The 18319-nt window shown below is 39.5% G+C and overlaps 1 protein-coding gene across 1 annotated transcript in view; it reads right to left on the bottom strand.

Moving 5' to 3' along the window:
* The window catches only part of psmd12 (proteasome 26S subunit, non-ATPase 12), a 38548-nt gene that overhangs the window by 10651 nt on the left and 9578 nt on the right, over nt 1-18319 (bottom strand). The window contains exons 2-8 of the mRNA XM_043715060.2: nt 14956-15015; nt 11721-11849; nt 10921-11028; nt 7458-7562; nt 5775-5924; nt 4939-5073; nt 2389-2501 (exon numbers count right to left, since the gene is read on the bottom strand). Of these exons, the coding sequence (XP_043570995.1) occupies nt 2389-2501; nt 4939-5073; nt 5775-5924; nt 7458-7562; nt 10921-11028; nt 11721-11849; nt 14956-15015 (800 nt within the window). The remainder of the gene's footprint in view (nt 1-2388; nt 2502-4938; nt 5074-5774; nt 5925-7457; nt 7563-10920; nt 11029-11720; nt 11850-14955; nt 15016-18319) is intronic.

Genomic DNA, 18319 nt, shown 5'->3' with positions numbered 1-18319 from the left:
AAGATTAGCAGACTAGTTAAAGAAAAAGCATACAGATGGGTATTTGTCAGATTTGCAGCTTGTGCAAATGAACTCCCATGGGTGTCTGTGCTGGGCCCTCAAGATTTTACAATTCATATTAATGACTTAGATGAGGAGAATGAAGTTATGGTAACTAAATTTGCAGATGACAGAAAGACAAGTAAAAAATAATGTTGTGAAGGTGGCATAACAACCATGCAGACCAATATATTTAAATTAATGGAACAAAAACCTGGCAGATTGAGTTTAATGTGGGAAATTAAATTGTTTTCTTCGCAAGAATAGCAATTTTTAAAAGCGTACAGCTTAAACAGAAAACAAATCCAGAATTCTGAAGTGGAGAGAAACCTAGGTGTTCTTGTGCATGAGTCGAGAGTGTGGTGCTGGAAAAGCACGGCAGGTCAAGCAGTATCCGAGGAGCAGGAGGATCGATGTTTCAGGCATAAGCCCTTATCAGGAATATACTTATGCTTGAAACATCGATCCTCCTGCTCCTTGGATCTGCCTGACCTGCTGTGCTTTTCCAGCACCACACTCTCAACTCTGATCTCCAGCATGTGCAGTTCTCACTCTCTCCTGTTCTTGTGCATGAGTCACATTAAGTTAGTATGCAAGTAATTAAGGAGGCTATTGTTACAGGCATACTTGAATAAAAAAAAGGTTAAGCTTTAGATTAATAGGGGAAACATCTCAATCTCTGTATGGGTTTGCTGTCTTTATTCAAATAAGGAGGTAAATGCATTGGGGTTTGTTCAGGAGCTGGTTTAGTAAATGAAATTTACCTGGAATGAGCAGGTTGTCTTATGACAAATGCTTGTTTAGGCTGGGCTTCTTTTCACTGGAAATGGGAAGAGAGAGGGATAATTTGATTGAAGTGCATAAGATCTTTAATAGTCTTAAAGTGGACATGGATGTTCTCTTTTTGTGGGCAGGTCCAAGACTAGAGGATACTTTAAAAAAAAGTTAGGGGCGCCCTTTTAGGCCAGAGATAAAGAGAAATATTTTCTTTGAGGGGATTGAGAGACTATGAAATATTGCCTCAGAAGGTAATAGAGGGGGTGGTCATTGAGTATTTTTAAGGTCGAGTTAGATAGAATTTTGTTAAGCGAGGAAATCAATAGGTGATTGGTATTAATGGAAATATGGAATTCAGAGTGCAAACAAAATCAGCCATAATCATATCTAATGGTGCAGCAGGTTGAATAACCACAGCTTTGAATTATTATAATTGTAGGCAGCATCTTTTCGCCAAAGCAATTGAAAAACATGTAAAATAATTCCACTGGATTCAAAGAATTTCACACTAACACCTGGCATTCTTCAACCAGTGTGCATACTTTGATCTGAAAGCTGGCATAGTTTACAAACCACCAACTCCTCTATTAAGATCAGGTTTAACTTTTCCCAATGGAGCAATTACAACTCAAAAACTACTTACTCCCATTAAAAATATTAATTACTCTAAAGAAGCAGTAAATTGTAACACAGGAGTTCTCCAAGAGTAATCTTTTTTTAAAAAATTACAAACAAGTGCATTTTAATTCATACAATATTTAACTTTTTTCTTTATTTCCTTAAATGTAAAATTGTCAAAATTTAAATTGATTTCAAAATTAAGCTTGTACACATCTGTCCCTAATTTTTTTTAAAATGCACTTGTGGGACATGGTCATCATTGGCTGGCCAGCACTTACTACCCTTCCCAGTTGCCCTTGAAGGTGTTAAGAGCAACTTCTTGAATTGCCGCAGTCCATGAGCTGTGGATACACCCACGATGCTCTGAGGGAGGGAATTCCAGGATTTTGGCCCAGCAACAGGAAGTCAGAATGGTGCGAGAACTTGCAAGTGGTGGTGTTTCCATGTACCTCCTGTCCTGGTCCTACTCTGTGGAGGTGGTGGTGGGTTTGGAAGGTGCTGTCTGAGGATTTTTCTGCCGGGCATTTCGTCAACAGCACACACTGCTGTTACTTAACATCGGGGTGGAGGAAGTGGATGCTTGTGGATGTGGTGCCAAATCAAGCAGACTGCATTGTTCTGGATACCGTCAAAAGTCTGATTTACTGATATTTATTAATTGTTTTATTTAGCTGTTTTTGGGACCTAATTATGCAGAGTGTCTGTTGTATTGGTTTTTGTTAAAGTACTATAGCTGCATTTTCGAAGCAATTAATTAGTGTTTTGCAATATTTAGGGATATTCTTAAGATACGAACTGTACAGGTTCTCTCTTTCACCAAGGCAGTGCCAACTCTTTTTTTGAAACTCAGTTTATTCTTAAACAAAAAGAAGAGAAAGTAACTCAAAATCTGAACGTGTTGATAATGCAATCATAGTGTTTATTTTGTTTTCATTTTAAACTTCATCATACCTGTACTTTGGAATCTCTTCAAGTTTTTTGTCCAGACTAATTCTGTGAACGAGGTCAGATTGCTCATTATCATAGGGTGCCAGGATTGCGTACAAAACGACACTCTTCAAAGCCTGGAGTGTTATAAAATAAGGGAAATTGAAACGTAAGAAATTTAAATAAATTCACACAGCATTTAGAGAAACCTCAATTATCCAAATATCAGATCATCTGAAGGGTCCGGATAGAAACATTACGTCAAAGAGTTGTTTCAACCCTGTAGTGTCTTTTGTTTACAGGTACAATGATTAAAAAACAAACTGAAATGCTTCCGGGAACAGTCCTGGACAGTACAGGCACAGTCTCTAAATGACTGACCACCTGCCCTCTCTCTCCTCCCACACTTCCCCTGGGGTTCGAACCCTAAGCCCCCCCTTCCCCAGATAATCTCTCCAACATTGACTTATGCAGTTCAAGTTGGAAGGGCATGTAGTTCAAAAATATATCTTAAAAGAAACCTAGCCCGGGCTATTTGGAGACTTACCCCACAAAGGCAGCAGCAGTCTTACTGCTGAGCGGGGATGGGGGGGGGGCAAGGCTGGTGGAGGGAAGTGGGAGCAGACTGGGTTATGGGTGGCATGTGGGAGCGGAAGTGGGGGGGGGGGGGGGGAGAGGGTCTCCCGCACAGTGTGCTTTTGCCTAGTCTCCTGAACAGGCAGCAGGTTTCACAGAAAATTCCGAGCCCCAGAGGAAATCAATTATCCGAACAAAATAGTGCTCGCCCATCTCATTCGGATAATCTCTGCACATGAATTAGCAGCCTTGCAAAATGCAGGAGTGGCATTACTTCGCTAAGTTTCAAATACAAATTACAATTGCTAACTGTACAATTGTTAAATATTGAATCATTAACTAGAATGAAGGAAATCCCACAATTATCAGGCACTTCAGACACTAAATGTCTCTGCTTATTAGAGTTGGTTGCTTCAAAAGACAAAGGTAGAAACAAAACAGCTGTTCTCTTCTTCAGAAAGGTTTCGTTCAATATATATTCTTGAAGTACATCCCTTTCCAACTTTAACTGACCAGACCCCCATTTAGCTTGAGAAATCATTGGATTTCCTGGTCAAAATCTCATGTAAATCCGGAACATTATTTGAGTGATGCATAATTAGAGAGGTTAACTAACTTCAGAATATTCATTTTAATTCTTCTGTCAAACATGCTTTTATACATCACAACACTAATAATTAGATTTGATGAAAGCTAATACCAAAGTATTTGTTTTCCCAAATCACATTGATTAAGTGATTATTCAGGAAGCAATTAACACTACATAGCAAATAAACAGCAAGGTGTTGGGACAGCTTCAATATTTACCAGTTTGCAACTGACAAACTACAGTCAATCTTTGGCTTTTCTGGTCTCTTCTCCCACCATCACCACCATTTTGTTTTACTTTGCTTCCCCCCCCCTCTCTTCCAGTTGTCTTGCACTCTGATGCTTCATACTATTTCTAACTTGAAGTTGACAGACTCATTTTGCAATCAATGCCATTGACTATTATTTTCCTCTTGAACAGCAGCATATCAACATTTTCAGAAAGCAACTGCATGCAATCATCTTTCAAGAGATGACAAGGTTAAGATTTTGCATTATTGTTAAATAATTATGGAGGAGTAGGGAAGAAATGGTAGATTAGGATGGTAGGAATCTTTAACTTTTTGAAATATGATGATTCACATAATTAAAGATACAAACTATTGACATAATTTCATATTAACAAAGGATCATTCATATTCATTTCACAGAATCACAGGATTTGCACTCACAAAAGAAATAATATATTGTAAACTTTATTTTGTCATGTAACATAAATCAATAACTTGCATTACTTTTAACATAAGGAACTTTGTTTATAGAATATCTTTCTTTCACGAGATTGCAATCTATAAAACCTCTAATTCATTTATCCAAGAGGTTCCAAATTAGCAATTCATTAATGGAACTTGTTTTACATTGCAACTTTGGCAAAGTTGTAACAACAGAGGTAAACTTGATTCTTGCAGCCAAGGTCCCAGTGATGGACTGAAAAGCGAAGGAATAGGAATACATCATCTCAGAACAAGAATCTATTGTTGTCTTGCAACAATATGTGATACTTTCAGAAATTAGTCTAATCAAAATGTTCACGTAGACAGAAATAATGACCAATTGTTGCCTCAGATGTTGCCATCACTGTACCAGAAGCCTCTAACTAGCTGCACGATCTCTTCCTGATCAGGCTGATACGGAAGGAGGAAGAGATGCAGATATCTAATATGAACTTCTCAATTGTCACAATCTATGAGTGTATCTATGATAAATTCTGAAGGTCAAAAGAATTGTAAGGAAAAATAATAGGCAAAAATCTAGTTTTACACTCAATTTTTCTGTGTGTCAGAAAACAGGTCATTTTGAAGAGTGCTGAGCTGAAAGATGACAAATTATTCACAAACCAATAAAAGTGCAAGAACAAATTTCCATCCAACGACTTAAAATATTCCAGCATAATCAATACCAGATCTTTACCTGTTGCCATTTTGTACTCTCAGACTGTATACAAGGTGTGTCATAGATGGCACGATAATGCTTGCAGATAGACAGATAGGATCCCTCATGTTGATCAACTTGAATCATTAGGTTGTAGTATTTTAACTTCAGTTCCTGTGAAAGATATCAAACTGCACTGACATCATTGCAGGTATGTTCAGTTAAAAATGGTCTTCTATGTGATGCCTTAACAATCATTCACATAGATAATACTTCTCATTTGTTAGTCAGATGGAGACCAACTCTGAAATGAAAGTAATTTAAATATATAGCCATAAGAAAATGCAGCACAAACAGAAAGATCACAAACATTAAGCCTGCTTTGTTTCAAAGTAAATTACTGCACTAGGGATCCCACTGCTGCCTGAAAGATAATTTCCTTATGTCTCCACCAAAAAAGGAGGGTGTCAAATTTCTCTCAGAATAATTACTTTGCGATTCTTAGCAATTCAGCCAAAACCATTTTCTCCTTGTCAGTGCCTCTAACCTGAGTTTTGAACTTTCATACAACTTGCCTTCTGTCTATATCAAAATTATATCCATGTTGTTATTGCAAATAATGAACTAAAGGAAAGTTGCACTCCAATTTTCACAATTAATTTCCACCCACCCAGTACAACCATGATAATTTGAGATAGCTCAAAACTTAGAATTCAATGTTACGTTTCAACAGAACATGAAGATGATATCCCATCACTGCAATAAAAGTTTCAAAGTGTAAAAGAAGCAATTCTGGTTCTTTTTATAGCTTAGAAATATTCAAATTGGTGATTTCATCCATGAATTAATATAATTTCAAAATGCATATCAATTACCTCAGTATTTTCCCCTTGGAAGAATTTTGTGTTTATTTTTTTGCTGATGATTTGGGTTCGAATATAATCCTTTACAGCCAAACAAAGTCTCATTTGCTCCAAGATGAATTCAACCTTCTCTTTCTTATCCATGGACCCGTATGTTTCGACCTGTTGGTTCAAGATCAGAAAGATACTTTTTTTTCAAAGGTATAATGGAAATGTTATTTAAGCAAAATACTAGCGATGCTGTGAATCTAAAATAAAAGGGAAACCGAGCAAGTCTGGTAGCATCTATGGAAAAAGACACAGAATTAACACCTTGCTTTGAGTGATGTAGACACAGAGGTGTGAAGGAATGAGTGGAACAAATTGCAGTGGTTCTCCAAACAAAAGTCAAAGCATGTGTTAATAGTATCAAAGAAATGAGAGAGGTGAAAAACTGACCTAAATGATAGGTGTTAATACAAGAAAATAGGTCCACCTGCTGCCAGCAAAGCCAACAAGACGTGATGGGAGTGGTGGTTTGCAAAACGTATGATAAATGTAAGACTGAAGGTCATGCTCAATATTGAGTCCTAGAGGTAATACTGTGTCTAAGTAAAAAAATGAGGTGTTGTTCCTCCAGTGTGTGTTAAGTTTAGTTGGAACACTGTAGATTGAACAGGACATAAATGTTAGCTTGAGTGCAAAGTGATTTCTTGAAAGTGCAGTTTGCATTCAGTCTTGCCAATGTAAAGGACACCAGATTGAAAAGTGAATACAGAAGAAGAGATTGAAAGTGGAAGAAGTGCTGCTTCACATGGAAGATGCGTTTCGGGGCTTGCACACTGACGGGGAAAGAGTAGAACGAGCAAGCTTTCCAACTTCTGCAATTGTATGGAATGCAGCTGTTAGAAGTGGGGATAAGAGTGATGGCAGAATGGACAAGAAGTCGAAGAGGGAATGTTGCCCGCAGAATTCTGACAGGGAGGAATGCTTGATGGTTAGGACAAAAGATGAATGGAAACATCTCATTCTACAAGTTTCCCACACAAACATGGAAATATGCTGTCATTCCTTCACATCACTGAGTCAAAATCTTAAAGTCCCTTCATAACAGAATTGTAGGAGTCTACACTGCAAGGAGTGCAGCAGTTCAAGAAGGCAAATCACCATCACCATTTTCTGTATGTCAATTCGAGATGAGCTATAAAGCTAGCCTAGTCAGTGACACCCACATCCCTTGAACAAATTAGAAAAACAAACTATGCCATACTGGATTTTAAAAAAAAAGTGTTGACATGTCTGTCATAAATAAGCTAAAATGCTTTGACAGGAAACTCATGTTTTTGACAATCAACTTCATGGGACAGGAACAAGATATTTATACGTATAACATTTTGCTCTGTTTCATTAAACAATAAATCCAAAGTCAAATGTACAAGTCAACATCAATGTCACAATTTCTTTATGAAGGGGTAAAAGTCGCAAAAAAGGAGAAAGTTACTTTTTATCCCTGCTGATCAAGTTCAAGCTATAACATGAATCTGAAATTACAAAACAGAAGTCTGAACTGAAAAGGCTTTTTTGGATCTGATCCAACAGCAATTTAAATTATCTCCTTGTTACATAGGAATTAACTATTCTAATTATTTCAGGAAATCCTCATAAATGATTAAAAACAAGAACCTCTTACAAACTTAAAATATTATTAATGTTCACCTGAAGCTCTTGCAAAATAGCAGCAGCTTCTTTCAGCTCCCCAGCTTCCTCCTTTATCATCGCCAAGTGTTTGGTTAAACGAGCACGTTCAATTTCCACATAAATCTGGAAAAACAAACAGGTTGTAGGGATGAGTCTTTTTTAGGTTTTGATTTGCTCTCTACTCGCCTAGAAAACAGTTTTATATGTTTTAAATGTAACAATACAAATCAGGGAGGTCACAAGCATAACCTGTCAGAACCTAATGTGGATTTGATTAAAACGTTGCTCAAAATCTAGAGTAGCAACATGGTTTGCAATTATTTAGATTTTTTCCTTGTCTGTTAGCTCAATAAGCCTTATAAACTAGGAAGTACCATCGATCAGTTCATGTGTATGAAGCAAATTAAAGTTTTTAAAACTTCTGACACAAAGCACTTGTGTTTGGAATAGTATGCCTGTGGATTCTCTGGTTGGCTTACATTGGATATGACAGATCACATCAACAAAAATAACTAGATAACAACCATTATACAGAAGCATTGCAACAATATCCTAGCTTTGATTTAACACCTCTCAGAAAGGAGAGGCAAGGCAAGAATACAGGCATGTTTACTGATGCTGGCCCTGCAAACAACAGTTAATTGATCGGAAGGGCCTGAGATAGCTTACTATACAAATAGACCAAATGGTTCACTCAATATGTTTGCCTTCCAGATGTGCCATTGTAAGAATGATGTTAAGGAATAGTAAAATTGGTTTTAATACATGCAACTTTAGCTATGTTGCTTGCAGAACGAATAAATAATCAATCTCCATCTCATGTGACAAAAATAGTCAATTGCATAAAATCTTATCGAGTTGCCGGCATCCATGAGATTTTTATGTTGGTAGTGCCTTTAAGAGTTTGCAAATACTGTGACAGGGAAAGTTCATAAGAAAAGAATCTCTCTTTATGCAACCTAGTAAAATCTTTTCAAAATTAGAAGCAAGCTTATTACCAGGAAAAAAGTTATTCATTTTCTTCATACAAAATATAAATACCACAACGAAAATTATTCATATATGGCTTTCTCATGTTAATTTTTAAAAGATGTTTCTCCTCGGCGTCAGGTTGGTCTCAAGTCAGCACAACTGCTTTCAAGTTAACGGTGTCTGTGCAAGAACCACTCTAGGATAATCCATATTAATTACAGTAAAGAAGTGCTGCACTGCTGGAGGTGACATCTTTGGATGAAACAGTAAACTAAAAACAAAAGGTCCACAGTACTATTCAAGATATTCGGTAAAATGCCAAGGTAGGCATTATTTCTTTGACACATCTTCGGACTTTTTAAAGCAGTCTTAAGACAGGATGACATTCTTCCCTGAAATACGGGTCCTGAGATGACTAACCAGTCCAACTTTGGATCTGCACACTCTGGCAAAGGTGGGCCAGGTGCTGTTTGTAAGGGACAGAAGGATGAGAGGACTGAAATGTTCTAGATGTTTAACAGTCTTGTAGATGCATCCTTGCCAGTTTAGACGGTCCTGAGTAACACAGTCTCTCAAGTCATTGGGATATTGCATTTGCTCTGCCCTCCAGGTAAACACTTGCTGTGATAGAGCTTGTTTTGAAAATCTTATGGCAAGGAATTGTAGCTGGCTGACGGACAATGATCTATGTATTGATGCTGGAGATCTTGTTGATGTCTGCCCTCACTGAAAAGAGGTACATAGGTATGAGAATTAATTCACTTTGTCCAATGGCTTGCTATGGATTTTGATAGTCAAAGAACAGTATTATGGAGCAGGAGTATGCTTGTACAGGATTGATGTCTTCCAGATGTTTCACCTAAGGCCTATTCTATCAAATATCTCAATGAATAACACACAATACATTGGAGCTTAGCCTCCAAGTGTGCAAATAAGCAAGTCCTGTCTGTTTACTACAGTTTGAGGACAGATGTTGGGAGGGTCCTCAAAATGAGGCACATTTGCCTGCTCATCTTGTAGATGAGCTCCAATTACTCACAATTCCACTCCAGAACATTCCAGATGGCCTATTTGAAGGACTGCAATTTCCCCTCCCACATGGTCAACAATGCCCTCCAGTGCATCTCCTCCACTTCCCACACCTCTGCACTTGAACGCCACCCCTCCAACCGCAACAAGGATAGAAAACCCCTGGTTCTCACCTTCCTCCCCTCTAATCTCTGAATACAGCGCATTATCCTCCGTTTTCTACAATCAGCCCCCAATGCCAGAGATACACTTCCCTCCCCACCCCATCAGCATTCTGCAGAGACCATTCCCTCCGCGACGCCCTCGTTATGTCCATGCCCCCCCACCAACCCAACCTTGCTGTCGCAAGAGGTGTAAAACTTGTGCCCACACCTCCCCCCTCACTTCCATCCAAGGCCCAAAGGGCTCCTTCCACATCCAGCAGATATTTTCCCTCACATCTAAATACCTCATCTACTGTGCCCGCTGCTCTCAATATGGTCTCCTCTACATTGGGGAGGACAAGATGCCAACTCGCGGAATGTTTCAGGGAACATCCCTGGTACACAGGTACCAAACAACCCCACCGCTCTGTGGCTTACCACTTGAATTCCCCTTCCCACTCAGCCAAGGACATGCAAGTCCTGGGCCTCCTCCACCGCCAACTCCAAGCCAGCCAACGTCCGGAAGAAGAACGCTTCACCTTCCGCCTTGGAACCCTCCAACCACATGGCATCAACATCAACCTCGCCAGTATCATCTCCCCTTCTCCCAGATCCAACCCTCCAACTCAGCACTGTCTTCTTAAACTGTCATAGAGATATACAGCGTGGAACTGCCCTACCAGTCCATCTTCCTTCCCAACTATCCGCTCCACCCTCCCCTCGGACCGATCACCATCACCCTTCCAGTTGCATCTACCTATTGCCTTCCCAGCTCGCTTTGCCCAGCTCCCCGCTCCTATTTATCTCTAAGCCCCCCTCCCCACCCCCCACCCCCCTGCACTTTACAGAGTATAAAAACAGTGGTTACAAAGCACTTGGAGATTAACTGATGATATCAAAAAACCAAAAAACTAAATTCTTTCATTACAATGGACATAATTCCTCAATTGATTCTTATTGGTCAATGATTTGAAATAGTTTGACTGACACTTAAATAGCCCTCTCTCAATAGTTTCTGAAGATTTTTATTGAGCTGTTAGCTTCCAGGTCAACTTCATTATAGTATATTTCATTAGTAATTAATTCCAAATAATGTCAATTTCCATCTTAGCATTTTTAAATAAACAAGCTTAAGCACTTACAGTATTAACACCAAAAAATATTCAATAGCTGAAAATTCCAAATATAAATGCTAATGTCTTTATTCTTGGATGCAAAAATGAAAAGCATATTTTTCTAAGTATGCACTCTCAAAAGTCACGTAGCTTATGATTTTCTTTCCAAGTTCAATTTTGGAAAGAAAGCAAGATTTTGTAAGCCGATGAAAACGTACTAACCTTCCCAGCAGTAACGGTACGCAGTGTGTCAATCAACCTCAATTTGATTGGCAGGTCAGTGATCTGACTAACATATGCACAACACTCTTGGACCATTTTTGTAACTGCCTGCATATTTAAAAACAAGGAGAGATGATGGCTTTGCAACACTAGTTACATTGGGTGAGAATGAATACATAATCAACATGAAAACAATAGTTTTAAATTTCGCCAAATAACCAATATTATCTGAATTACATTAACAGGCATTACATTGTGAACAAAGTACTGATTACAATAATATTCCAGAGTCAAGAATGTAATGCTGGAAAAGCACAGCAGGTCAGGCAGCATCCGAAGAGCAGGAGAATCCACGTTTCGGGCAAGAGCCCTTCATCCCAAGCATCAGGTAGCACAAATGTGAAGAAAATAAGGTCAGGCATAAACATTCACTTTTGTCAAGAAAATTAATATGCTGAGGATGTTTTTAATTATTCCTTATAATTATTTTATACAAGCAACATAAAAAGATTAAAAACAGCAGCATGTGTAAAGTCTGTAATCCTTCTTGTTCAAAACTCCTCGGAAAAATGCAAGTGGTGAATAGTCAAAAAAGGTCTACAAATCTTTATTGACTTTATACAGACAAATGTCAATTAAATATTTGTGTCTTTAAAATTTTCCCTCAGAATTCAGCTCTGGTACTCATAAGTAATTTTCTGAAAAAAAGATTACCTGGCAAAGCGCTTTTCATATTGAAGTTATAGTTTACAGTCTAGAATAGTTTTACGATGTTGATCTACACAAACTGTAGATCTTACCTGTTTTAGTTGACTTCTTCTTTTAGACAAAAGTACAATATTTTCATTCAATGCATCCCAGTCTTTTGCATCATAACACATCTTAACTATGGCAACCAAGATTCTAGACGTGGATGCCATATCAGAAGCCTAGAATTTATAAGGAAAAAAAAAATCAAACCACTAGGTCAAAACAACAATCTCAGTACAATTATGAAACAAGCCAAACAAATGCAGAGGGCACACTCAAATGGTTTTAGAATGAATTAATGGAATTGGGTTAGATTGGTGAATATGGGCTTACATAATTTCACAACAGGCAAAAAAGGACCTTTTTCTGAACTAGATGCAAACCCTGCTCCATTTCACCATCTAATTTTACTGGTTTCTAATAATACTGAATCTCATTCACTATTTTGTTTATCTTAAACCCCTCAAAGCTTCTAGTTCAATCATCTGTGACAGTAATTTACTTTTTTATGCTGCGAGATAGAAACTGGTTTGAAGAGCTCCTACAGGCCTCAAATTGGTTTGCAGTAGTTGTGAATAGTGGTGGACAACCAATTAACTCACCAGAGCAGGAACCTCTGCAAGCATCCCTGCACTTAATAGAGGAGCCCAGAAGTGCAGAGAAAAAGACATGGCTTAAACAACGGCAACTACCTTCAAGCAAAATTGCTGAGTGGATCATTCATTTCAGACTTCTCACGAAGATCCAGCATCACATATCTACCTTGAGACAACTTACCTTACTCCATATGACAAGAAGCAGTTGAATGCACGAGACTCTCAGCCCCAACAATATCTCAGTTGTACTATATTCCACAGATTTGTGCTCAATAACTAGCTGTGTCCTTCATGAAGTTGGATAAGTGCAGCTGCAATACTGCCATCTATCTGACCAGTGTTCGGTTATGTCCCATTCGCAAAAGTATGACGAATTCAATTTGGACTCTTCAGTTTATCCTCAAACTGCAGCATAGCGGTGAAAGATGTTGCTGACAGTGAATCCAGTGGCACCATCTCAACAATAACCTATATCACCGAAGCTCAGTTTGGACTCTGCCATGGCTGCTCAGCTCCAGACATAATAATTAGACTTAGACAATTGTTATTAGACTTAAACGTTGGCAAAAAAGCTGAATTCATGCTGAGGTGACAGCAACTACTGTTAAGGCACCATTGACTGGCTGGCACTGTGGGACAGAGGTTAATACTGCTGCCTCACAGCGCCAGGGACCCAGGTTTCATTCCTGCCTTGGGCGACTGTCCGTGGAGATTGCACGTTCTCCCAGTGCCTATGCTGGTTTCCTCCAGTGCTCCAGTTTCCTCCCATAGTCCAAAGATGTGCAAGTTAGGTGGATTGGCCAGGCTAAATTGCCCCATAGGCTAATTGAGTTAATGATGGTAAATGTGTTGTTAGGGGATAGGGTGGGGTGCTCTTTGGAGGGTCAGTGCAGACTCGATGGACTGAATGGTTTTTATCTGGACTTAGGAACTCTATGACCATGTGGCATTAAAGTGGCCTCGTAATACTAAAGTCATCAAGAACAGGGAAAAATTCTGTTGGAGCTATACAAAGAAAGATAGTTGTCTTTGGTGAAGCCCAATCAACAGAGCACCAAAACATCAGTAGAGGAATTCCCCAGTCTCCGAGGCCCAATTCTCTTTATCCGCTTCAGTGTCCTTGGTTCCATCATACTCTCTCTACCAGGAATGTCTCGCCATATTCCCTTGACATTTAATGGAATCATCATCACAGAATCTCAAACTCAACATCTTGGGATTACCACTTACCAGAAGTTTAATTGAACGAGCCATCTAAATACTGTTGCTGGAAGAGCAGCTAAGATGCTGTGAACTTTGCAGTCAGGGAGGGTTCCAGATTACTGGAAAATGGTCAATATAATTACCCTATTTAAGAAGGGAGGGAGGCAGAAGACAGGAAATTATAGGCCAACATTGGTTGTTGGTAAGATTTTAAGAGTTCATTATTAAGGACGAGATGCAGAGTACTTGGAAATAAACACTAAAATAGGGCTGAATCAGCTAGCTTTGTTCAGGGGAGGTCATGCCTGATGAATCTGTTAAAATTCTCTGAGGAGGTAACAAGCAAGCTAGACAAAGGAGAGTCAGTGGATGCGATCTATCTCGATTACCAGAAGGTCTTTGACAAGGTGCCACACAGAAGGCTAGGAAAAAAGATAACAGGCCATGGCATTTGGGGCAAGGTACTGGCATGGAGAAACCTAGCTGACCGGCAGAAGGTAGAGAGTGAGAATAAAGGAGTCTTTTTCAGGATGGCAGTTGGTGATCAGTAGAGTTCCATAGGAGGTCAGTGTTGGAACCAGTACTACGCATTATATATTAACAATCTGGCTGATGGACAGGAGTGCATTGTTGCTAAATTTGCAGATGACACAAAGGTAGGTGGACAGACAGCTAATGGTGAGGGAGTGAGGAGGCTGCAGAAAGACTCGCACAGGCTAGGAGAGTGGGCAAAGAAATGGTAGATGGAAAACAATGTGGGAAAGTGAGGGGCCTGGAGGCAGCACAATGGCTCAGTGGTTAGCACTGCAGCCTCACAGCACCAGGGACGCAGGTTCAATTCCAGCCTCAACCTCATGTCTGTGTGGGTTTTCTCTGGGTGCTCTGGTCTCTTCCCACAGTCCAAAGATGTGCAGGTTAGGTGAATTGGCCATGTAAATTGCCCACAGCGTCCAGGAATATGCAGGCCAGGTGGATTAACCATGGGAAATGCAGGCTGACAGGGACAGGGTCAGAGGAGATGAAGAGTTATTGGGTAAAGACAGAAGAATGAGGTTGAGAAACATATCGGCCATGATCAAACAGTGGAGCAGACTCTATGGGCTAAAGGATTAATTCTGCTCCTTTATTTCACAGTCGTTATCTAAATTGTGAAACTGCAGAACGCTAGGGGCCATAGTTTAAAAACGTCTCTTACTTAAGTCAAGATGAAGAAGAGTTTCTTCTGTCAGGTTGGCTACTTTTTGCAATCCTCTGCCACAGAGATGATTGATGGATGGGTCATTGAATACATTCAAGGCTGTGTTAGATTTTGATTTACATGGTAGTTAAGGTTATGATCATGGCATGAAAATTAAGTTCAGGCCACAATCATTTCAAGTACAATCTAATGAATAGTACAGCATGTTTAATGGGCTGTTTAGCCTACTCCTGCTCCTATTTCATATCATCGTTTCATTTCAAATTCAATAATTGAACTTCCACTTACTGTTCGGGTCTGCTTTTCCAAAGACAATAGGTTATCAATGCCTTCCTGTAATCTTCCATCCTAAATGAGAAAGCCAAAATGATTAACACTAGAAACAAAACCATATTAACTGTCCCTTTGAAACATACTTTTGTTTCCCATTTCAAAACATTTTCTGCAAAGTGAACATTTATAGTCACCAACAAAATACTCATCCTTCCCAAATCCCAGACTTAGCTAAGCTGATTCCATGTCAAATATTCAATATAACAGATAGGCAGGAAATGTGAAATGCATACAATTGCAGAGAAAAAAAAGAGTTCAACATTTTCTTCTGTATATAGCTAGATAGTATGCGGAGTCTCCATGCGCAATAAAAATGTCTGCTTCTATGACACTGTTCAATGCAGTTTTTTTTTGGAATGCGACAATTGCTTACACTACAAGACGTTGAAGTGGATGGGAAGAATTCCAAATCACAAAAACTGCCACAACTGCCCAACTCATGATCCTAATTCATTGTCAGTGTCATTTAAAAACACCCAGGATTAGCCAGTAAATGTCAGTTATGGAGTTCAATTATTGTTAATATTGGACATTGCATTGAGAGGTTTGCAGGCTAGTTGGCAAAGGTCACTGCCTTTCATGCTGCAAACAGTCAAAGGGCTATGATTTGATCTGCTTGTCTTTGAGCCTACATCACACTGGCACTGAAAGTCGTATGCCACATTACTTATTTGTAGAATAGTAGAAAGTCTTTTTGCCTTGAAGGCAGCCTCCTATTGGTGGCTAAAATCCTTGGAGCACAATGAACTGTTAACTTCAGCTGTTGCTCAAACTTTCAGGGCAATCAGGATAGATTGAGCAATTTTCAGAATCAAAAGGGATGGCTTCTGGCCTATTCATGAATTTGCAGGATGTGCAACAAGAAATGATCTGGCTAGGGTAGCCATTACCCTGCAGGATGGCTTTGATAAGCCTCATATCAGCAACAAGCTGTTTAAAATATTTACTTATTCATAGGATGTGGGCATTGCTGACAGGACCAGTATTTATTGTCCATCCCTAGCTCTTGAAAAAGTATTGGTGAACTGCCTTCTTAGACCGCTGCAGTCCATGTGCTGAAGACAACTCACAATGCCATTAGGGAGGGAATTCCAGGATTTTCACCCAATGACTCTGAAAGAACAATCAACTCCTTTACACAGTGAACAAATGGCTCAGAACCCATTGATTAGATTGCTGATAAGGCCTAGATTGTGTGTGTATTGGGTCAAAACAGCAAATCCAAAAAGGCATGTGACTTAAGCCAAATAACTGTGGATATTTTCAGTGAGCAACCCCAAATGCAGCTAAACTGCAAAAATAAAAACTCATCAAACCAGGTTTCAGTGTGGAATCTGACTTGTCCAGAGTGACTCCCAGCTGGGATCATAAAAACCTTCTTTTCTAAAGTATGTTATCTCAATAAAGATATTACTGCTGGGGAATAAACTACATGATTGGCATCCTTGCAGACAATTTGTTTCGCAATTGGCAAGAAGAAACTGATGCTTTTCAGGAGAACTGTGGATATGAATTTAGTTCTCACATATGATCCTCAAGTCTTTGGGGCATATGGCCGATATACATAGCATCATACTTGCAGTGAAACTAACATGCCACATGACTCAACGACAGTCATCATGATACACAGTTCATTTCAATGTCTCGAACAGAGTCGACTTGCCAACCAACAGAAGTGTTGCTTTCCCTTTTGTTTTGTTATTTTGCAAATTGATCTGATGAATGCAAGACAAAGAAAAGCTTTGATTTTTTTTCTTAGTGTTCACGTTGAGTAGAAAGCACATCAGTGAAAACTATTCGACAGCCAAAACTCAATTTCTTTGCTTTAACAGATTTAAGCATAATTATTTCTTGCATTCAAACACTAACCCCTCACACAACAGCTTAACCTTTGTTCAGCCAACAGTTCAAAACAACTCAATTATATTACAATCTGAATATTTGATTTGATAAGCAGGAACACACAGGAAGACAATGCAGTTGGAAATTACCTTCCAGAAGTGCGAGGTGATGCATTTTAACCAAAGAGATGTCAAGAGTCAATGTATACTTGATGATGCAACTCTAAAGTATATAAAAGGGACACAGGAGCCAGGTTGGATCTTTGTAGCACAGGATAGATTAGGGACAGATGTACAGCATGAAAACATCTGGTCCACCTCATCCATGCCGGCCAGATATCCGAACCCAATCCAATTCCATGTGCCAACACTTGGCTCATATACCTCAAATCCCTTCCTATTCATATACCCATCCAGCCTCTTAAATGTTGCAATTGTACAAGCCTCCACCACTTCCTCTAGCAGCCATTCCATATACGCACCATCCTCTGCGTGGAAAAGTTGCCCCTTAGGTCTCTTATATCTTTCCCTTCTGACCCTAAACCTTTGGCCTCTAGTTCTGGACTCGCCACGCCAGGGAAAGGACCGTGTGTCTATTTACCCTATCCATGCCCCTCATGATTTGATAAACCTCTATGGTCACCCCTCAGCCTCTGACGCTCCAAAACAGCCCATGCCTATTCAGCCTGTCGCTATAGCTCAAATCCTCGAACCCTGGCAACATCCTTGTAAAATCTTTTCTGAACTCTTTCAAGTTTCACAACATCCTTCCAATAGGAAGGAGACCAGAATTGCACACAATATTCCAAAGTGGCCTAACCAATATTCTGTACAAGATTAGAGTGGTGCTGGAAAAGCACAGCAGGTCAGACAGCATCTGAGGAGCAGGAAAATCAACATTTCGGGCAGGAGCCCTTTCGAAACATCAATTTTCCTGCTCCTCGGATGCTGTTTGACCGGCTGTGCTTTTCTAGCACCACTCTAAACTTGAATCTGATCTCCAGCACCTGCAGTCCTCACTTTTGCCTAATATGCTGAACAGCTGAAACATGACCACCCAACTCCTATACTCAATGCACTAACCAATAAAGGAAAGCAAAGCAACACCTTCTTCACTACCTATCTACTGAGATAACCTTCTTCGCTGTCCACCACACCTTCAATTTTGGTGTCATCCACAAACTAACTATATCTCCTATGTTCACATCCACATCATTTACATAAGTGACGAAAAGCAAAGGATCCAACCTGGTGGCACACCCCTGGTCACAGGCGTCCAGTCTGAAAAACAACCCTCCACCACCATCCTCTGTCTTCTACCTTTGATCCAGTTCTTATGCAAATGGCTAGTTCTCCCTCTATTCCATGAGATCTAACCTTGCTAACCAGTCTCCCATGAGAAACCTTGTCAAACGCTTTACTGAAGTCCATATAGATCACATCTACGGCTTTGTTCTCATCAATCCTATTTGTTACTT

This window comes from Chiloscyllium plagiosum, unplaced genomic scaffold, assembly GCF_037043375.1.
Source record: "Chiloscyllium plagiosum isolate Xiang-an unplaced genomic scaffold, Cpla_swu_hap1 HiC_scaffold_25, whole genome shotgun sequence".
NCBI lineage: Eukaryota > Metazoa > Chordata > Chondrichthyes > Orectolobiformes > Hemiscylliidae > Chiloscyllium > Chiloscyllium plagiosum.
This window is presented reverse-complemented; position numbering and strand designations above follow the sequence as displayed.